At 45.1% G+C, this 23,025-nt stretch overlaps 1 protein-coding gene across 1 annotated transcript in view; it reads left to right on the top strand.

Annotated features, from left to right (window-relative positions):
- Positions 1 to 22,571, top strand: part of LOC139047025 (uncharacterized) — a 54,891-nt gene extending 32,320 nt beyond the window's left edge. The window contains exons 5-11 of the mRNA XM_070520965.1: positions 229 to 381; positions 7,677 to 7,927; positions 9,158 to 9,294; positions 14,503 to 14,617; positions 17,617 to 17,791; positions 19,909 to 20,040; positions 21,742 to 22,571. Coding sequence (XP_070377066.1) covers positions 229 to 381; positions 7,677 to 7,927; positions 9,158 to 9,294; positions 14,503 to 14,617; positions 17,617 to 17,712 — 752 coding nt within the window. The 3' untranslated portion in view covers positions 17,713 to 17,791; positions 19,909 to 20,040; positions 21,742 to 22,571. The remainder of the gene's footprint in view (positions 1 to 228; positions 382 to 7,676; positions 7,928 to 9,157; positions 9,295 to 14,502; positions 14,618 to 17,616; positions 17,792 to 19,908; positions 20,041 to 21,741) is intronic.
- Positions 22,572 to 23,025: the final 454 nt, after the last annotated feature.

Below are 23,025 nucleotides of genomic sequence, written 5' to 3'. Positions count from 1 at the left end.
TAACACAATGCTCAGTACCAAAAGAAAATGAATAGAACCGACGGCAACATTCGAGAAACTTGGCATAAAGAAAGTCGCGACTTTCGCTGAGCCATAACATTGCAACACGGATTGGTTCGTAAAAAAAAACGTTCACTGAAAGCATAAAACAATGAGTGCGCGTATCACTATAGATGCAGCAATACGCTGAGTACTTCCGAGAGCAAAGCATTTCTTATCTCCTTGCAGAGAAGCCTCCCCTGGTGTGCCAGATGACGTCTCCCAACTACGTGACGAGTCCCGCGGAAAAATCAAGTATTATCAACAGTGCGATGCCCGAGCCTGGCCTGTGCGACTACATCGTGCTCGATATTCCACAGACTCCAGACGGGATGTTCAAGAGTACGTACCCCCTTTAAGCACTACGCTCGCTATCAGCGAAAATTTCTGCTGCAATTTTTGCGCCGCGCTTTTAGTATGCAAAGAAGAACACAGCACTATTGCATAGGCTGTTGAACCATACTTCGAAAAATCTGTTTTCAGACATTTTTCAGTAAGAACCTCATTTCTCGAAGATAAAGTCAGGGAGACACTTTATTGAAATTATTAGGTAAAAGTCAAGAGCCCAGGAATAGTTCTGAAAACTGGTACAGCTCAGTCCTTGGCTCCTTTTCCATAAAGTATCGTCGATCTGACAGAAAACACAAGAGACCTTTCGCTTGGAAACACAGCAGAGTGTATTGCTTAAACTGATCACTCCTCTAGAGATGCACTTACAGCTCGTTCTTTGGGTTCGTCGCTAGAATGTGACTTCCGCCAGTTGTACTCCGGCTCTGACAGCATGTTCGGCATTTTTACGCTCGGCCATTTGGCAGAAGTGAACTTTGCCCCGCAAACTGTGCCACTGACTCAGCTTGCGCCATCGGGGGATCGTCTTTTGGTAGCGTCTCTCAGTGGCAGATAACAAAAACAGTGGCAAGTGTAGGTGTACGGATGCGTTCCCCTATATAACATGGGCCACCTGGAGTCAGTACTGACACACATATAAAATCGAGAAATCATTACTTTCGAGAAAAGCGCCGTCGAAATTTATGAAGGCACGAAGAGATTGTGTGAGAATGTCAAGGTGGCGTCAGCACCTGTTTTGCGTTTTTGGATCTTATCTGCTGCACCTAGCCACCTCACGCAGTAAGAGCGGCTTTTATGTTAAAATAGACGCAGAAGTTTGCATAAAACTCAACTTCCGTTTTAGTGTCTCTTTAAAGAACCCAAGATGGTCAAGGCTGTACCTGGAGTTCTCTTTTATAGCATCTCAGATAATCACTTTGTTGCTTTTGGTGTTGCAGCTCCATAAAAATACTAGTTCATTCATTCGGTCACAACGGTCACAGTTATCTGCTGCATTTACATTTTGCCCTTCTGGACTACCCATACATTCCGTAATTATGTCTAAAATTTTTATACTCCTAATAAAATAACAACGATTATACCATAAACGAGATAATTTCGGAACGTATGGGTAGTACAGAAGGGTAAAATTCTGAAACCAAGAAAACAAAATGCTAGCAGATACGTTGCGGCTGACGCTTAATCCGCAGTGATCGCGGCTACTATTTGCTGCCTCCTGCGTAATTATGAAAGAAACTTGAAACAATCGTTATCGAAATGCTGTAGCTGTTAAACGCGCATATTGATTCTTGCCACTTTAGTCCTTACACTTGAGGGCTCCTTGCAGTCAACGTTTATATAGCTGTGTTCTCATTGGCACATTCTGTGAAAAAACAGTGTTCACACTCCTACACTCGCAAACATACTCACACGAGAGGGAGAACAAATAGACACAAGCCTCGCTACAACATCCTCCACCGCCCCCCCCCCCCACACACAGACACGCATTCATATTCGAGAATGAAAGAGATAGCAACAACAATTAGCAGCTGGTGTGCAATACTTTGTTTCATGGCTGCGTAGGATCGATTTCGACGAGCTGGAACAGCTAATGGATAGCCACAAAACGAGGCAAAAAAGAAAGAAACTGCAGAATAATCAAATTGAAAAGAAGCGTAAAGAGGGTGTCTAGGTCTCTATTGTGTATTGCTAGGGTCATTTTAATTGTTTTCTTTGGCTGCTTGCAATGAACATTTGTGAAGGCAAGCAATCGAAGAAATCGAAGCCGTGTACATACGTGATCTTTCACGCACCCTCCCATGCGAAAAGTAATCAGTAAGCTTAAACAGCCTGAGTTTTCTGTTAACGTAACCAGTTGAACTAAATATTAGGTTACGTAAGATAGATAATAATCATCATCATAATCATCATCATCGTCATCAGCCTTGTTACTCCCACTACAGGGCAAAGGCCTCTCCCATACTTCTCCAACCACCCCGGTCAAATACAAATTGTGGCCATGTCATTCCTGCAAACTTCTTAATCTCATCCGCCCACCTAACTTTCTGCCACCCCCTGCTACGCTTCCCTTCCCTTGGAATCCAGTCCGTAACCCTTAATGACCATGCATCGGTTATCTTCCCTAATCATTACATGTCCTGCCCATGCCCATTTCTTTTTCTTGATTTAAACTAAGGTGTCATTACCTCGTGCTTGTTCCCTCACCCAATCTGCTCTTTTCTTATCCCTTAGCGTTATACCCATCATTCTTCTTTCCATTGCTCGTTGTGTCGTCCTCAATTTGAGTAGAACCCTTTTCGTAAACCTCCAGGTTTCTGCCTGTAGGTGAATGCTGGTAAAACACAGCTGTTATACACTTTTCTCTTGAGGGAAAATGGCAACCTGCTGTTCATGATCTGAGAATGCCTGCCAAACGACCCCCGCTCATTCTTATTCTTCTGATTATCTGAGTCTCATGAACCGGATCCGCCATCACTGCCTGCCCTAAGTAAATGTATTTCCTTACAACTTCCAGCGCCTCGCTACCTATCGTAAAGTGCTGTTCTCTTCCGAGGCTGTTAAACATCACTTTAGTTTTCGGCAGATTAAAATTTAGACCCACTCTTCTGCTTTGCCTCTCCAGGTCAGTGAGCATGCATTGCAATTGGTCCCCTGAGTTACCATGCAAGGCAATATCATCAGCGAATCGCAAGTTACTAAGGTATTCTCCAGTAACTTTCATCCCCAATTCTTCCCAATCCAGGTCTCTGAATACCTCCTGTGAACATGCTGCGAATTGCATTGGAGAGATCGTATCTCCCTGCCTGACGCCTTTCTTTATTGGGATTTTGTTGCTTTCTTTATGGAGGACTACGGTGCCTGTGGAGTCCCTATGGATATCTTTCAGTATATTTATATACGGCTCGTCTACAACCTGATTTCGTAATGCCTCCATGACTGCTGAGGTTTCGACAAAATCAAAGGCTTCCTCGTAATCAATGAAAGCTATATATAAGGGTTGGTTATATTCCGCACATTTCTCTATCACCTGATTGATAGTGTGAATATGGTCTATTGTTGAGTACCCTTTACGGAATCCTGCCAGGTCCTTTGGTTGACAGAAGTCTAAGGTGTTCCTGATTCTATTTGCGATTACCTTAGTAAATACTTTTTAGGCAACTGACAGTAAGCTGATCGGTCTATAATTTTTCAAGTCTTTGGCGTCCCCTTTCTTATGGATTAGGACTATGCAAGCGTTCTTCCAAGATTCCGGTACGCTCGAGGTCATGAGGCATTGCGTATACAGGGTGGCCAGTTTCTCTAGAACAGTCTGACCACCATCCTTCAACAAATCTGATGTTACCTGATCCTCCCCGGCTGCCTTCCCCCTTTGCATAGCTCCTAAGGCTTTCTTTACTTCTTCTGGCGTTACCTGTGGGATTTCGAATTCTGGTAGGCTATTTTCTCTTCCATTATCGTCGTGGGTGCCACTGGTACTGTATAAATCTCTATAGAACTCCTCAGCCACTTCTCATCGCTCAACTCATTCTCAACTATCTCATCCATATTAGTAATGATATTGCCGGCTTTGTCTCTTAACGCACACATCTGATTCTTGCCAATTCCTAGTTTCTTCTTCACTGCTTTTTAGCTTCCTCCGTTCGTGAGAGCATGTTCAATTCTATCCATACTATACTTCCTTATGTCAGCTGTCTTACGCTTGTTGATTAACTTCGAAAATTCTGCCAGTTCTATTCTAGCTGTAGGGTTAGAGGCTTTTATACATTGGCGTTTCTTGATCAGATCTTTCGTCTCCTGCGATAGTTTAGTGGTATCCTCCCTAAAGGAGTTACCACCGACTTCCATTGCACACTCCCTAATGATGCCCACAAGATTGTCGTTCATGGCTTCAACACCAAGGTCCTCTTCCGAGTTAAACAAGAATACCTGTTCTGTAGCTTGATCTGCAATACCTCTATTTTCCCTCTTACCGCTAACTAATTAATCGCCTTCTTATGTACCAGTTTCTTCCGTTCCCTCCTCCAGTCTAGGCTAATTCGAGTTCTTAACATCCTGTGGTAACTGCAGCGCACCTTACCGAGTACGTCCACATCTTGTACGATGCCAGGGTTAGCGCAGAGTATGAGGCCTATTTCATTTCTAGTCTCGCCGTTAGCGCTCATCCACGTCCACTTTCGGCTATCCCGCTTGCGGAAGAAGGTATTCATTATCCGCATATCATTCTGTTACGCACACTCTACTAATGACTCTCCCCTGCTTTTCCTAGTGCCTATGCCATATTCCCCCACCGCCTTGTCTCATGCCTGCCTTGGCATTAAAGTCACCCATTATTATAGTGTATTTTGTTTTCACTCTATCCATCACCGATTCCACGTCTTCATAGAAGCTTTCGATTTCCTGGTCATCATGACTGGATGCAGGGGCGTAGACTTGTACAGCCTTCATTTTGTACCTCTTATTAAGTTTCAAAACAAGACCCGCCACCCTCTCGTTAATGCTATAGAATTCCTCTATGTTACCAGCTATATTCTTATTAACCAGGAATCCGATTCCTAGTTCTCGTCTCTCCGCTAAGCCTCGGTAGCACAGGACGTGCCCACTTTTTAGCGCTGTATATGCTTCTTTTGGCCTCCTAACTTCACTGAGCCCTATTATATCCATTTACTGCCCTCTAATTCCTCCAATAGCACTGCTACACTCGCCTCACTAGATAACGTTCTAGCGTTAAACGTTGCCAGGTTCATATTCAAATGGCGGCCTGTCCGGAGCCAGGGATTCCTGGCACCCTCTGCTGCGTCGCAGGTCTGACCGCCGCCGTGGTCAGTTGCTTCGCAGCTGCTGGGGAGTGAGGGCCGGTTTGATTGTTGTGTTCATATAGGAGGTTGTGGCCAAGTAGTGCACCAGGGTGGCCAATCCTGCTCTGGTGAGGGAGTGCGTTACCGGTTCTGGTCACCGGGATCAGGACACACTCCAGGCCTGTTTATGCAAATTTATCAACACGCGTATTTTTTTTTAATCCGGTGGAAAATTGCCGGCACCGGGATTTGAACCACGGACCTCTTACACGCAAGGCGTGTGTTCTACCTCTACGCCACCGCTGCTATAAACTATAGGATATAAGATAGATAGATAGAATTTATTGACAGGAAAGACAGAGGTCAACCTGAGCTAGCGGGCTCTAGTCTGCTGCTCTGCATTGGAAAGGAGGGAACTGGAGTTAACGTACTGGGATGGGCGACGATGCTACGAAAAGTGATAAATGCTTATGTAAGTTCGACAGTGGTCGTACAACAGCCACTCGTCTATCTTGGTGTCCTGCTGAAACTGGAACAGCGCTTTAGTTGCCTGCTTTGAAGTTGCAGTGTCAGGCCATGGGCCTAGGATAGCGTCCTCCGTCAGTCGTTGCCTACCAACGTTGGCTCGGGAACTTTCCAACGCCCTCCACTCCACTACATATGCTGGCCAATCCCTCATATGTGGTCCAGCGTTTCACGCATCTGGCAGTGTTCACAATCAGGGCTGTAATATATATATATATATATATATATATATATATATATATATATATATATATATATCTTTGGATACTTTAGGTTCCTAGTTGCTCTATCAACTGATTTTTAGGGTTGAACTACTTCGCAATTGTTCCGAGGGCGCGAGCCGCAAGATCTATATGGCTTTTCTGAAATAAACCCCTGAGCGGGTGATTTCATCATCTTATTCAGTCATTAAGTCCCGATAGTAATCCCTGGCACGCTCGATGCACTATCGCAGCGCCGCCGTCACGCTGTCCTGCTTGAGCTGCTTAGCAAGCCTTCAGAGACGCACAGCGCGTTTGACGGCAAAAGCACCGAAGTCACGCTCCTCTCATTCAAGAGGTGAACAAGACAACAAGAGGTCATGCTACTCTCATACGCCACTGTGGGACCCAGGGCAGCATCCTGGCCTCCACTGTTGCTGGCATACATGTTGCAATATCTGCGTTGCGATTATGCCATAGCGTGGCGCATACACTGGTCTGAAATAAGCCCCCCCCCCCCCTCCACACAAACACGTTTCTGCAGACCAGGTTGATACCACCTACCTACTTTCTTCCTCCCCAATTCTGTTTCTCTCTCTAATCCCCTCAGCTTCCGGTTTCAAGTGTAAGCTATATGCTGTCCCTCCTTCTCATTTTCGAGTGAAAGTGACGTCACTGCCATCTCCTGTACTGATGCTGTCGTGGTTGTTGTAGTCCCCTTCAGGACACCCTGCTGCGGCGTACTGAAGTGAACCTGCAACAAGCGAAATTCCAGGAACCGGAGTTACGGAAAGCAGAACAACCAGAAATGAAAACCCCGGAAACAGAAATCGCGGTAGCAGAACTGGTGTTACTCCGGAAACAGAGCACAGCAGCGCACACGAGGTGTTGTCGCTGTTTAGCAAAGGCGGTGGTGCCGCGTCAATGTAGGGGTTTAGTTTGAGCGGAATTGACAGTAAGTGTCACGCTAAAGCTATAGATCTTCTCCTTGGGCCTTCGCACAGGTTATGTTCTGCCGGGCAGCATCTCATGCACCACAGAAGTGCCACATTTGTAATAGCCCAGCCAGCGTTTTGAGCTGCATCATCATCATCATCATCATCATCATCATCACTAAACGACAAGACACAAAAATTTTACAAACACGGCCATCCATTATTGCCAAGTAGGCTTTGTCATGTGACTATTCTTGCTGTACTTCACATCGCGAAAAAGGAACCAGGATACAAAACTTCAGGTTAGCGCATGAGGAAATCTATTGCCTTTGCACTAAGGGATACTGATATCATGCTCGCGCACATACTTCCCAAACGCGCCGTCTTAGCGGCTGCGAGTATCTCTCGAGTCATTTGGCTGCTATCTTTTCTCACAATCTTGCATTTCTTAAAGAATGACCGACATCCGCAATCTCTGCAATGTATCCCAAGGTGTCCGGTGACTGCTTTTGAAACGTTATAATCATGCTCATTTAATCTATCACACGACCTAAAGGCTTAAATAAAGGGGTGTTAGTCTTGCGATGTAAAAGCACCCGCTATACACCCACGACGCTGCTAATATGTATAGTTTGTACAATTACCTCCAGTTATATTTGGTGAAAGAAGTCCGGTCCTACAGCATGGCCTCTGAGATATGGCGGAGCGCGCGCGCGTATGCCGCCGATTCTCGGAGGCCGTGCTCAGAGGTCCGAGAGGTAGCCACTTTAACGGGAAATCTCCAAACCACAAACAGGCTAAGCATTCGTCGCTCTTCCGCTCACTCTTCGCAGGCGATGGGTACGAGTTCCTAGAAGGACGTGGCGGCACGTCCAAGTACATGTTCATCATGAACTATAGTCTCGTCTCTTCTAGTTCAACGCATTTCGACAAAGCGACGCTGACGGACACCGGAAGAGAGATACTGCAAACCGTACCACTGCACGGTTTTGGCTTCCTCGGCGGAGTGCTACAGCTGATCGCGTCGTCGTTTTCACGCGGCACACTGGCGAACTACGCTTTATCCCTAAAGCATTTCTACGCGGTGAGTTTTGTTCGAGCATTGAACTAACGCGGTGGGCTGCTTTCTGAGCTTCGGCTCAGCCTCTCGACGAATTTTTTACGCTGGCACCGCAACGTTTTCAGCTGGCAATCTTGGATACATGGTCGAATTGAAATTATCGATGCAGTACGACGTAGTTCTCATAAATCGAATCTAGAGTACCAATTACGGGCCCCTTTGTGTGCAATTAGAACGAGGCAGCGCACGTTTCTATTCCTTTTAAGCACTAAAAGTAAAGCGGTGCTGCTCAGGGGCCATAACGGTCAGCTTTGCGATATCTGCTACTCCACTGAATTGGGCGCTTTCGATTTTACCATAGTTATAGAAAGGTCACTTCAGTGCATCTTTGAGAAGCAAAGGTACTTGGTCATTTTCAAAAGGCAAATAACCTTCTCAAAACAGCCATACTTGCAAGTTGCCACTGCTTTTGCATGTGCACATGTAGCATGTGTAAGCGTGAACATATATGACGAGAATTGCTCCATTCAGGGACAATGAAGCTCAACGTTTATAACATTGCCGTCTGCTTCCTGTTCGTTAAGGGAAAAAGAATAGGTTAACCATAGAATTAGGTAAAAACCTGTATTATTGAATAAAAAAAACCTTGCTTTATACGTCATATATTGAACTCCAGGCGTAGCAGACGAGGTCGTTTAGTGAGATATTGCCGAAACATAACTGATAAGGAAAGAGCCCATTATCTGAAAGTGGAAAATCAAAGAGCCTACAGTCATCGTAGCTTTGTCGAGTCCCGTGACGCGCGAGTTCCCGTGCGCGACAGCTTATCATTCTTCAATTTGCAGGTCTGACAGCATCACTAGATTTCATTGAATTGTAACAACACACCCCGTATGATTATGCTTCCCGCATTTGAGTATGGAGGCCAACATGACATTGCCGCTTCTCCATTGCCTACAGGTGACGAGCGGTCTAGCCCGCTGGCACTGAAAATTGGAAACTCTTGCTCTTGAAAAACAGTGTCTTAACCGCACCTCTAGGCCATGCAGATTCGATAGGCAACTTTTTCAGAATGCAGCATTCAGGATCATATATGCAGCGAGCATTTGCCGGCGCCAATTTTCACCAATCAATAGTCCTGGTAGGTCGAAAAAAATAAATAAAACTACGAAAAGTTACGCCAGTTGCTCGATGCAGATTATTCTTGTTGTGGCGCGATACATGTAGCGAAGAATCCATTCCACTTCTTCGCAGCTATTCACGGAAGTCCTCAGAGGGCTTGGCGTTCCCAAAGGCGAAGTCGTCAACTTCTTCGCTTTCAAACCAGTCACTCTGGCCTCAATCGCGCCCTTTTATGAGGGACTCTTGGAAGGCCTTAACAACATCCCCGGGTAAGCCATACTTCAGAAATCAGTAATGCTGCTGCGTTCAATCGCTCAACTGCACCCTACTGTACTAATACAGATTAAAATGATTTAGCACAAAACCGAAACATAAGCCTAAACATAAAAAATTTTATGAATGACGTATTCACCTCATAAGAATGGAATAAAGTAATGTATCTTGTAGCGCGACCATCAAAAGGCTCAGCCCGTCAGCAGGATAATTCTAATAAGGGTCCCGGATACGCAACTTTGGGCCTGAAGAGTTATTTGTACACCAGAAGATTTAGATCATGCGAAGCGTGATGCAAATGGCTCCTCGTGGAGCTAAGTGCTAGGTATCGCTGATCATACGATGATACGTGCATTACGTTCCTTCGTATAAGCAATACTGGAGTCAGCAAAGCTTTGTAATAGAGATGCTGCGTTCCTTCATGCAATGCGTATTTTTTTGCTTAAGGAAGCACTGTTATAAATGCTAAGAAATAAAGAACTTTCTACGGTAGCGACTCTATACACAATTAAAAACATGACAACTCGTATCTTCAGCCTGATGCAGAACAGCTAACTACAATCGAGCGCACATGGCCTGCTACAGAGGTTGAGAGAAAGCGCATTATTGCCATACTGCAAATATTACGCGTGCACCGCTTTAGAAAAAGCTACATTTCTTTTGGAAGAGTATAGCACCATACTTTTTCAGCTGTCGCTTCGCATAACACAAAGCTCTCAGCCCGAACGGATGTGTTCATAGGCCGCATTTTTCAACGAACCATTTTATTTTCTAATCGGACGTTGCCGCGTCACTGTTATAGCTAGTATCACCATTCATTGCTACGCATAAAAAGAAGAATGCGAAATGAAAGTCAGCGTAGCAAATGGTGCAGCAGCTGTTCACAGCTGCAAGACCACCGTCACCCGTTCATGCGGCTAACAGTGACATAACGAAATGCGAAAAGAATAAGTCGTTAACAACGCGCAAACGAACTTGCTGTGGCCTTACCATGAAACGGCGACGAAGCAGACGCTGGGACAACCCAACAGCGATCCTCAGGTGCATTTTTTTGCAGAAAGATGTGTGCTTCAGGTAAGATCATCAGAAATTGTTACACCTAAATTTTACCCATCTTATGGCAATATTGCCTTTTCTGTAAGGACATAGAACGCGTTTACGGCACTGGGTAAATTACACTGTGTTTACCTCAATTCATATTAGTAGCCTACAGCCTACTGGCACACCAAGATTGTACAAGGTTAAGTTTCTGTAACAAAGAATCTGCTTCACTGGCGTTAATAATGGTGCGGAAAAATGACCCAGTCATAAGCGAGCATTTGAGTATGGGAAGACCCATAGATAACATATATTGGCAAAAAAAGCACCATAAGAACTGACCTTTCAGAGGTGCATGAGGCTACCGGAAGAACGGAAGCTTGGTCTCAAATATTAGAAAAAAATACGTGCACTTAAGGAAGCATGAAGTCATTTTGTTGCATCAAGGTTTAAATTCAACTTTCTTGACAGCAGTCAGCAACCGACTTTGTGAAATGTTTCTCCTGGAGCCGAGCGGAGGCGGTGCTGTTCAACTACAAACTGGTTCCTTACCCACCCCAGTGTTAATGACTCATCTGTACCCGAAAGTATATGCGAGTGATGTGTGCCGCGTGTGCCAACGGGAGAGGGCCACCCTGACGCACATCCTATGGTATTGCGCCAAGTTTCCCGACGAAGCTTCGATAAGTACAACGAATCCAGCGCGACTCACGGCTGCGGCGGAATGCTACGACCACGAAACCCCAACCTGCGCCGTCTAGCATGTCTCGGCGGCTCTCGAAAGATAAAGGCCGTGCGAAACCGGCGGAACGTTGCGCCTCAGGGCGACCGAGCGCGGGAGTAACACGCGCTGGAATTGAATAGAGACTACCCGCTGAGAAGACGTCAGGGCCCGCGTCGCGGCGCCATTAGGCATGGCGTCGTTCTGCAGGCGACTAAATAACGTTCTCTGTCTCTCTCTCTCTTTCTCCTGGACCACGAAAGTAGCTTCAGTTGATTGATTACAGTCAAGCTTATTACTAAGAACAGCTCATTCGCAAGAAAGGATCATAGAATATCCATGCTATGCCGAGAGAAAAAATTGCCGCAGAAATCGATCTCATGGTTACTGCCATTGGTTATATGATTAGCATTCGAACAAAGTAGCGACGAACAGCAATTCCGATGTCAGTTTATTTGACATCTGTAGCGGTTATATTAAGACTTCGGCTCGCTTAAGAGTTGCTTCGGCTGTATGCGACGTTCTCAAGTATGTTGCCCCTTCGCTAAGACACTCGCTTGCGCAGATCGCCCATGAGCACGGCGACATGATGACGACTGTATGAGGCCGACGCTGTGACGACGCTGCAAGGATGAAGACGAAATGATATCAAAGCAATGACAATGGCAGCATGACGACGGCACGACGCCAATGAAATCACAATCATTAGATTGTCATTGGCATAGAATAAATGTGGAATGGCATAATGACGTCAGCGTGACGACGACATGAAAACAATGTGATGACGACGAGCCTTGACAACATTTGCATGACGATGACAATCGCACGACCACGATAGCGTGACGACGATGATATGACAACGAACGCATGATAGCGACTGCCTGATGACGACGCAGTGAAGACGATTACGGGATAACGGTGGCATAATCACCATTGCCTGATAAGATCAGGGTTAGACTGAGCGAAGAACGATTGACGTTAATGGATCGACGAAGGTGATATGGTAACGACGGCATTACGAGGGTCAGATAACGAAGCTGCGATTGACGACGACCCGATGACGACGATTACATGGCAACAGCGGCATAATCAAGATTGACGCCATCATGGTTACGACAGAACGAAGAACAAGGATTGCCGTTGGTGGAACAACGAAGCTGATATCATGACGATGGGAACAGAATGGGACCAATGGAAACGGAGATGGCATTTACGACAACGCAATGACTACGACAGCATGGCAAGAGCGGCCTAATTACGATTGGTTGCCGACACCACGGTTACGACAAAATGAATATGGATTGACGTCGATGGAAAGACAAAGATATGACGAGAACGCCATGACGAGGATCGGATGACGAAGCTGGGATTACGATGATGAAATGGCCATGATAGTGTCACGGCCCAGCCTCCGCCTCCGCCCGCCCTGCCCGCAGTATCTTTAAAGACATCTGCGAGAGGAACAGGGTCCACAGTGTGCTGTGCTTTAGCGGCTTAATTCGCGTTGATGCGATAGGCAGCACGAATGCCAATTCGATCGCTGCTGCTACCGCGCTTCCTCACTCCAGCGTTGTGGCAGTGTGTTTCCGCGATCATCGAGTCACATGTGTTCACATTTGCTTGTGCACATGCGACGCAACGCTTGTAAATTTAGTTGTATGCCTATGTTTGCAATTCATGATTACATTTGTCATGAATTGTTTCCAACTAGCCCAAATCAGTACCCTTCTATGTTTACAAGTTTATACATCAGATAAACTATCCTTACTTTGTATAGCTGTCCGCTAATTTGGTATCGCAATCGATGCTTTTGTCATGCCTCATTCATAACTTGATTATTCTGTGTTTCTTGGGTTACATAGATAATCAGCTTAACACTTTCATGTATTTTGTCCGATGATCGACGTGCAGTGGTTGTGCAGTTATCCTGAGTGAGTGTTATGCTTTTCCATGTCTGGTTTATGTAATTATTGTTGTTCTGCTCAGCTTTCGATGGCGGGAACTTATGGCCCTACATGGCTCGTTATATTCTCTACTAAAATCTAATGCAGACTCGAACTGCTTCAAGAGAAGTGATATTGCTTTTCTTTCGGGCTTCTTTCTATGTCTTGAGGGGAAAATAAAAACATTCGCGAATAACTGTTGATCAGAATAACCCTGTGAGCTGCAGCCATGGTCGTGGTATTGGCAGCATGAAATATGGCGTGATGAAAATAATTATATGTTATGTTTACAACTGTGCCTTGTAATCTGTTTTAGCATATGTAACTGAACAAAAATTTTTAAAAAATGTCGATGAACATCCTTATATCAACTGACAATGGTTCAAGTGGGTCACGATTCCCTGAAGATTAAAGTCCCGCATCGCGCATTCACAAAAAAAAATGCTCGCAATTTAGGGCACTTCGCAAGAGAACTGTTTACCGCGCGGAACACGTAGTTGGATTGTGTTGGGAACTATAAAATTGTTTATTATATTGATGGAAACGAGCACCTTGCACTCCATAGACAAATACCTATGTTTGAATTTGGCTTTGAAAGTGAAGCAAAAATTGTAGGTGGCGTCACCCGACGGTCAAACAGTGCAACCAATAGATGAACCTTCCCGTAAAGAGAAGGCCGCGCAGTGAGAGTCATATTGCTTGGACACACTGTTGCACTGTCTGAAATCTTACTTTATGCGCTTCTGCTAACTTGGACTCTGTGGGTAGAGAAGCCTAGGTCTCAATGATGCTGCCCCCAAACAACGTTTATTCCTCCTCATCTGCTTACCTTTCTGCTACTAACTTTCTGCATGTCAACATGCTTTCCAGGAAAATCATTGCGCACTTAGACACTTCGAATGGAAGCCTTTCTCATGCTTTACAACCCTGACAGCTCTTAAAACCGGTAGAAAGTCCCTTTAAGAGCACATGCTAGCTAATCGTGATGCTGGGCATATTAATATAGAATTTCATTGACGTCGTCTTTTTGTACACATACCGTTTTAGCTGTTCATTGCGATTTCATTATTGTTCATGGCCATGCAATATTTTCAGGGCTATACATGCAACGATATGTCTTGCATGTGCCCTGTTCGTTTCACCATCTTTGCATAAATTGTCAGATATTTTCTGCATGCGTGTTGGTCGTTTTCCTGGACAATGTTTTAGTTGATATTCAGATTGGTCGTAGGGCTTGGCAGGCTCATGTTATTCTTTATTTATCGTTATTCATTCGTACGATCGCTCGCCTGTCTGTGCTACCTTGGGGCCTCTTCCTGCATATCACTGTGACTGCGTATTCATATTTGCCAACCACAATGGCTTCAATTGTAATGACTGTTTGCTCATAGTAAGCAGCCCTTGCGAGCCAAAAGAGTTGCAAATTACACCCCTGGTCTTTAAGACAGGAGCGGTGACATTTTGAAAAAATTATAAAAATGCACTATCATGCTGTTTTACAGTGATCACCTCCACCTCGTGATGCTCCTCACCATCACGACTGAAACAGACCTGCTGGTCCAGCCGTCTTCTTCCTGGGACAAGCACTGCCTTGCTTCTGACTCCGAACCGACAATAGTGGGTCACTATTTAAGTTTGCTCACTTGTCGAATTTGGGTCACACAATTAATCTTGCCCGCTCCACCGCCACACTCGCCGGGACATTCGTCACTTCTCCTACAGAAATATCTATCTATCTATCTATCTATCTATCTATCTATCTATCTATCTATCTATCTATCTATCTATCTATCTATCTATCTATCTATCTATCTATCTATCTATCTATCTATCTATCTATCTATCTAGCTATCTATCTATCTATCTATCCATCTATCCATCTATCCATCTATCTATCTATCTATCTATCTATCTATCTATCTATCTATCTGTATGTCTACATCCCTCTCACTATAATGTGCGTGTGTGTGTGTGTCTGTGTGTCTGTGTGTGCGTGGTGTGCGTGCGTGTGTGTGCGTGGTGTGCGTGTGTGTGTGTGCGTGTGCGTGTGCGTGTGCGAGGTCGAGTCTGCATCAGATTGAGAAATTTGTACAGTACACTCAAAGTGTCTATATGGCTTTCATAGAATATGGAAATTCATTTGGTTCAATAGAGATACAAGCAGTCACAGAGGCACCGCATAATCAAGTATAGGAGGCATACGTCAATGTCTTGGTAAATGTATACAAACACTTCAGAACTACCATAATTCTCCACAAGAGAGTACAAAAATAGCTATTAGAAATGGGGTCGGGCAATGAGACACATTATCACCAGTGCTATTCACTGAGCGTTAAAAAAAATATCGAAGCCATTACACTGGGGGACATTTAGGAGCGAGGATCAACAGCGAAAATCTCAACAACATTCGATTAGCTGATGACATTGTCCTGTTCAGCAACACTAGGGATGAAATACAAGAAAGGATTGAGGACCTTGACCGAGAAAGTGCAAGAGTAGGATAGAAGAATACTATACAGGACACAAAGGTAATGTTGAATAGCTGGCAAGGAAATAGGAATTTGGTATATGCAGTCAGCCTTTAGAGTTTGTGCAGGAGTGCTTTCATCTACGTCATTTACTCACATGGGACCATTGTCGTGAGAAGAAAATTTTAGGGAAGAATAAAAAGGGGCTGAACCACATACTGCAGGCATTGCCAACTTCTAACTTTGAGCTTACTGATTTCGTTGAAGTGAAAAGTGTACAATTATTGCATTCTATCGCGGATCACGTACGGGGCAGAAACTTAGAAGTTAATAAAGTTAACTGTTGAACATGTGCGCTGGTTCCGCTCCTACCTGGCCGACATGTCTTGTATTCGTTCACTTTCAAGTTCCCTTTATCTTGCTGTCTCTACAGTTCAGTTACGCTTAACAGTTATTTCGCAGTAGCATGCGCTTCCGCGGAGTTATATCAACTTCAATTCGGAGCACTTACAGTAATTCTTTTCACGGGACCCTTACGCGAGGATCCAAATGAATGAAGTGCGGTGGCGAAAGCCGCAGATTTAATAGCTGTCTGGAGTGGCGGTGAATCAGTGTAATCAATTAGACACTTGGCAGCATCACGAATATATGCACATGTAGACAGGAAACAAAAAACGTCACCTTACAAGCTCGGCCATCTGTATATCCTGCTGTAAGCAAATACGCGTTTCTTATGAACATGTTTTGGCTTTCGTTTGAAACAAGTTGCTTTTGAAATTTCCCGGTTGAGGTTTTTTAGGCTTCTTGTTATGGCAGCTTTCCTGCTTATGTAAACTTAATAAAAGGTCGTGCTTCCAACTGTCTTATCACTTTCCATATTGTACATATGATTAGAAATACCGCAATACCTTTAAATTTGTCTTCAACAATCTGTCGTAAACTTAATTATTGCCTGCGCCATTGCGAGTGGCAAGCAGCTTTAGACAATGTGGACGATACGTCTTGCAGCATTGTTCAGCAATATCCCGAAGCAAGTTGGATTCTTTATAACTGTACAAACCAGTTCGTGATATAAACGGCTCGTTGTGTTATTTTTAAGCACATCCTGAATTTAAAAAAAGAATCAGCTGTAGTAGATTAAGTCTAGTCATTGAGCTGCGTTACTCAAAGCGGCTGACATCACTTGCATGAAAAATCGAAATGCATATTCGACTCAATAGGAAAAATTCACAGATTATTTCTTAATAAATACTGTACGGCGCACATTGCAGTGTACCAAGTGCAACCGGTGAGTTCGCAAGATGTCTCAGAATGAAACAAACGTGCAGGATGACAACAGTTTTGAAATATTATTTCCCAAAATGTGCAATGAAATACCCACGCGTACCGGTTACTTTTGTTCTGCATTGCATAAAATGGCGGAGTGTTTAAAAAGTAAGTGCAGCAATAGTTCATTAATACCGCAACTTTCACTGCACAGGTCACTAAACCCGTGTGAACCGTATAATTTGCTCCAAGTGAATATGCTTGAAATATCAGTGGCTACAATACACAAATCGCAATGTGGCACCAAAAGTAACAATTTAAGATGTTTATTAGTAATTTTAGTTAATTACTTGATGATGCATTTTGGATTATCGTGAGTGCAATGTCCGCCGCTTCGAGCAATCCGGCTCAAGGACTGAAATGCCACTATCTGACACAGGTGACTTAACAGTTCTATATGGACTGAGAAAGAAAAACACCTCGTATGTTTACATTTTGGTTTCGCCACCCCTACCTTTAATAGCTGAGCTTCGTCGAGGTCTACTTTCCCCTTTGCGTGGATGGCTGTCGGGCCGAGTAATAACTAAAGCCAGGGCTTAATCAAAATAAGTCGTAATAATAGGTAACGAATTGATCAGCCGATATGTCTTATCGCACACGTTCTATTATGGCTTTTTAAGCACGGGCCGATGCTTAAGGCTGGGATTGTGTCGGCAGCCAGACGCCTCGAATCATTAACTACCACAGAGACAAGTAATGTGTGTGCGCAGCAGCATGTATCAGCATGTATAAATAGAAGCTATCGCTTCTTTTTGAGACATCCTTCGCTGGTTGCTGAAAATATATATGTATATGTATATATATATATATTACCTGCCGCAGAAAGATGCTGTGGAACTCATTGCCAAAGTAAGGTCGCCGGTGTTCACCTTCGCATTGACGCTGAGCCTGTGGTTTGACATCTTTGAAGAGATGTGAGACGTGAGTGACACGTCTGGGGACCACGGAGCTCAAACCTGTTCCCAGCACCGCTCATCGCTCTCTCCGCTGCGTAGACGTAAGTGCCCGCTCGTCTTTGTCCCGCCATCTGTCCCTCCTCGTGGACGTAGGGTTTTAGTATTACCAGCATTATAACGGAGAATCCGGTATTAAGCCCCGATGCAAGCACAAAGCTAGGTGAAGGACGCAGTGGAGGTGCACAAAGCGTTTAAGCATCTCGCTGCCGTCAATTTTCGAGAACATGTCGACATTGAGTATGATCCACCATCAGTCACGACAAAAAGAAAATTACCTGCCAGTGCGTTTCAAGCGCCGCGGGATGACGTGACAATTCAGAATGAAGAGTGAAAGTAGCCAGCTCCCAAGTGCTGTTAAACCTGTGTATGTGAATTTAGGAACGAATTCGTTGTTATCAAGGCAAACTAGAGAAATGGCCTTGTCGCCCATTCGTTTGGAGATACTGTTCTGAACATGTTGGTATGCCATCAAGCAATAATTTTTTTCAAGTTCGTAGGAAACCGCTTGACATGAAGAACTGACTGCAAATCACTAACACCGATTTTAAGTGCTAGGTGGCACAAAAAAAATACAGACACACACACAAAAAACACACTAGATGTGTGTGCGTGCGCGTGAAATTGATTTATGGAGTTTTCCGTGCCAAACGACGATTTGATTATGCGGAACGCCGTGATTTGGGAGTCCCGATTAATTTTGACCACCATGCCGGGGATCGTTAATCTGCCCCCAATGCAGGGGAAATACCGCACGGGGAAGGGTCGTTTTTGCCTTTAAACCCCATCGAAATGCGGCCCCCGCGGCCCGAATTTGATCTCGCGACCTCGTGCTTATAGCAGCGCAACACCATAGCCGCTAAGCCGCCGCCCCCGCAGGGGGGGCGGGGGGGGTTGCGTGCGTGCGCAAATGTGAGTGTATTACACACAAGTTGGGACGTTTTCCCAAATTTCGGAGAGAACTAACTGGCCTCTAGCAATCAGAACTACTGGCACTCTAGTTTCTCGGGTTAACTTCGGTTTTTTGGATTCACCACGTTGGATACTTTTGCGTCCTGTTGTGATTCCTGCAGGAATCACTGTACCTGAGAGAGTTATTATATTTTAGTGCATCAGTACAAACCTCTACATGCCTGTAATTATCTTCTAGTCGTCACTTCAACTGAATTCTCAAGCTGCACTTCATTGCTTTTTCCTTCGCATGAAACACACCCTGTGCACTTAAAGAGACGCCAGTTGTCTTTCCTGCCAAATAAGTGAGACCTTCTAGCTCAACTTTCTTTAGATATTTTGTTGAAGAATGACATTTTATTCATAATACACAAATTGCAAAACACATGTATACACACGACGGTCCCAGAGTAGTGAAGCTGAAATCGTGGCCCTCTACTTATATATCTTCTACAAGAATCTCTACTAGAATATCTTGCCGGCGCATGGTCCCTAAATCAAAGCGCCGGCCATTTATACATTTTCAATTTTATGCCAACAGATTTATGCACGCATTGTGACTAAAACGCACTAGCGTTTCTGTCATACAAGGTCGATGGGAAGTAGCGAGACGCATATAATAATGACGATGATAACGATGATTGTTATGATACTTATTGTAGTGGGCACTGGTATATCTATCCCCTTATAAGCAAGCCCTCTTCTGTAGCAGAGGAGCGAACAAACGACTATGCTTAAAAGTGTAAAACTTCATCAAATGGACTTACCTGAGAAAAGGAAAGCAAGCACATTCCATATTACCACACCGGAAACGTTAATAAGCACTAAACAACGCGGCCAGCATGAATTGCGTCAAAAAATTGCGTCAGAAAATAAAAGCCAAGGAACCCCCTACGCTGACTGAACGCGTAAAGACGGTGTCATCACAAGTTTCTGAAGCACATAGTGCGTCGCCTCAACGTGTTGAATCCAGCGCTCTCTTATTTCCGCGTTTTTTTTTGTTGTTGTCATTACTATTATCATTGCAATGACAAGTAGGTGAACACTCTTTTTTCTGTTATACTGAGCCTCGATGTACGCAAGGAGTGGCCGCATAGATACTGCAGCGGTGAATTCAGTGATATGGCTTAAACTGATATTCGTTTTTAGTGTTTAATCGCGACGCTTTCTAATCACCTATACATAGCCTGTCTGCACGACACCGTTACAGGAGTGCGGCAAACTGCATGCTGGAATCGCCTTTCACCGGATTACGAATGTGGCCGTAGGAGAGTGTGCGTTCGCCCAGTACACGCCCATGGACGTCGCCACTTTCGAGACTTCGGAGACGATCGAAGAAAAGGTAAAGTCACTGCTTTTAAAGGAAACATTAAGAGCTTTCACGCGCAACAACAAAAGGGGCTGGCGAATGCCACACATGTCATGTCGTATATGTAACCAATAGTGGAGCGCCTTAGCTGCTCCGCGAATGTGTTAGCGCTTGCACAATAATAGGGAATTTCAGTGCGTCTGGTATTCCGGTGGGCGCGGGTGGTTTGCCGGTTGAGCGGAGGCGTAGACGTGAGTGGCCCGATTGATGGCGCCAGCTGGTGGTGCAAACCTCAACCACACAAACGCAAAGCCAATTCCTATATTCTGCTTAGCTGCTGGTGTAAATTTTCTACAGCGGCGTAATCGTCCCAACCATTACGCCACTGCCGAAAATTTGCACCAGTAGTGAAGCAGGGCATAGTGGGTTAGTGCAATTTTAGCTCAGTGTGGGTCTAGTTGAGCTCTACGCCATCAGGTGGCTGCACCGCCCGGGCCGCTAACATTTACGCCCCCGCGAATCCGGCAATGTGCCCAAACGACCCCCGTTTGCAGGAATAGCGGACAGCGCGATACCGGAGAGCGTGCGGCAGCAATAAATAACGCCAGTGGCAACATCTTGTGAGCAAAAGCTTAACACGGCAGCAAGCAAAGCTAAAAGTGCGGTTGCTTACTATATTCTACTTACCTGACGGTAGAAAACATTGGTAGTGACGTAATTGTTAACGTGCTGTGCTTTTGTGATTTTGCTTCTGCAACAACACTGCCGGGATAAAAAAAGAAGAAAGAATTTCGAACGTACTGTAATTGAACACAGTACCACGAGATGTCGCTACCACTTTTGCTGCCGCCGTACAAGCCTCGGCTAGCCCGGTAATGTGTGTGTGTGTGTGCGCGCGCGTGTGTGTGTGTGTGTGTGTGTGTGTGTGTGTGTGTGCGTTTGTGTGCGCGTGTGTGTGTGCGTGTGTGTGTGTGCGTGTGTGTGTGTGTGTGTGTGTGTGCGTGTGTGTGTGCGCGCGTGTGTGTGCGTGTGTGTGTGCGTGTGCGTGTGTGTGTGCGCGCGTGTGTGTGTGCGTGTGCGCGCGTGTGTGTGTGCGTGTGCGTGTGCGTGTGTGTGTGCGTGTGTGTGTGTGTGTGTATGTGTGTGTGTGTATGTGTGTGTGCGTGTGTGCGTGTGTGTGTGTGCGTGTGTGTGTGTGTGTGTGACATGCACCTATTGCATAGTAGAGTGGCGCGCATTTTCGCATTTCGCCCTCGTCTAGATGCCACCACCGCAGCCTGGATTTGATCGCCTGAATCATATTTCTTGCTTAGCACAACTCAGACTCGCCGAAAGTCTCAGCTCGCTTCCCTCAGACTCAGACTCTAGGGTCGGTCAGAGTCTGAGAGGGTTTATAGATGAATGAGATTGCCAACCTATAGGTTGTATTTTCGACGTTCCTCTGCACGCATGCACGAGAATGTCGAAAATGCGAGCACTGGCTAGCAAGTGATCGTTTATGCGAAAACACGCATTGCACACACAGGAGCGCGTATTTTACGCACATTCCACGCGTGTTCCAGAACTGCATCACCCGTGTTCTGGAAGTGTGAATATCTGACGTCATTGTTTCCGAAATACCACTGAAAAAGATTCAAGCCAATGTGCAATATAATTGCGGATAATGATAGCGCCAATGAATGAATGATATCGACTACGCAGAATGATACGGTGTTCGATCTCCTCTATGCGCAGATGACGCTTGCCTACGAGGCCCTGAATCTCTTGAAGGCCACCGGTCACACCGTCGGTTGGCTTGTTTTCAACGTCACCGGTGGACTAGCGCCCCCATTATGCGGAGGAAGTCAGCACCGTTTGAAGAAAATTCGCGAGATTATCGACATGCAGTGAGCTGCAAGTGGGTCTGCCGTTTGTGGACTAGCGTCTCATCGTTTTTCGCGAAGTTGAAGTCTACGTTCCTTTTCTTTACGACTTTTTTTACCACAATTTCGTCTAACGACGAACCTTACACGGTTCCCTGTAAGAGACCCCGAAGACGAAAGCCATTAGTACTCAGGCACGCGCTTAATCGAGAAAACATAAGTCAAGTGCAATTCAGTCAAATGACGAGATGTATAAATAGGGAAAGGGCTCTTGCTCATCTTTATTCCTTCCATTTCCGGTGTTTTTCTTTTTTTATTATAAGGCCCTATGCTTCCTACTTCGCCCACGTTCCTGTCTTTGTTTGCCGGACTGCTTGTGGATATGTATAGCACCAGTTGAAGACATTTTGTTGCATAGGACGACCTGGTGATTCCAGTGATATGGAACTTGAACAATACAGAAGGTGGAAGGCGTTGGTCCCGCTTCGTTCTGAATGGTCGGACACAAGCAGCATATGGACAGACGACAGCTTCTGCAAAACCCACCTCGAACTTGTATGCGAGTGCGTGTGAAGTGTATGCGGATCCTTTCCTGCAAGACGATGTCATGATCATGACGTGCACCCTCATCCGTTTTAATTCTGATGTCTGTAAGCGAAACATTTATCGTCTACTAACACGACTTCATTTCTTTCTTTTAAATTGTCTCTCTTTTCTCTTCAGTTACAGAAAGGGCGACCTCGTAGCCCAATTTCTGCCCTGTCCCTGGTTAACTACGTTTTCTGGAAACGTGGCACGTAGTTTCGACCAGCGCTACAAGAGCCAAAGTTTAGTTTCGGCAGCGTCTTTGAGTACATGGAGTGAAACCTAAATGCACTGACCAGTAAATGGGATGGAATTGCTGTAGCTATCTGTCGCTTTTTTGGACATCTGCTCCCTCGGTTTACATCCAAGTACGTTTTACCAATGTTTTTATAGATATACACAACCTCCATAGTTGACGCCTGCCCAAGTAAATTAATTCTGTTTTATCGGAAATCAGGGAACAATCATATTAAGGTCAGCCTTCATCCTGGTGATATAGAAAATATATTACAATCTTGCACCATACTACTACATTTCTCCATTGTATAATGCCTGGCTCTTCAGAATCGCG

This window comes from Dermacentor albipictus, chromosome 6 (assembly GCF_038994185.2).
Source record: "Dermacentor albipictus isolate Rhodes 1998 colony chromosome 6, USDA_Dalb.pri_finalv2, whole genome shotgun sequence".
Taxonomy (NCBI): Eukaryota; Metazoa; Arthropoda; class Arachnida; order Ixodida; family Ixodidae; genus Dermacentor; species Dermacentor albipictus.
The sequence above is the reverse complement of the archived record's forward strand: the minus strand, read 5'-3'. Positions and strand labels throughout refer to the sequence as shown.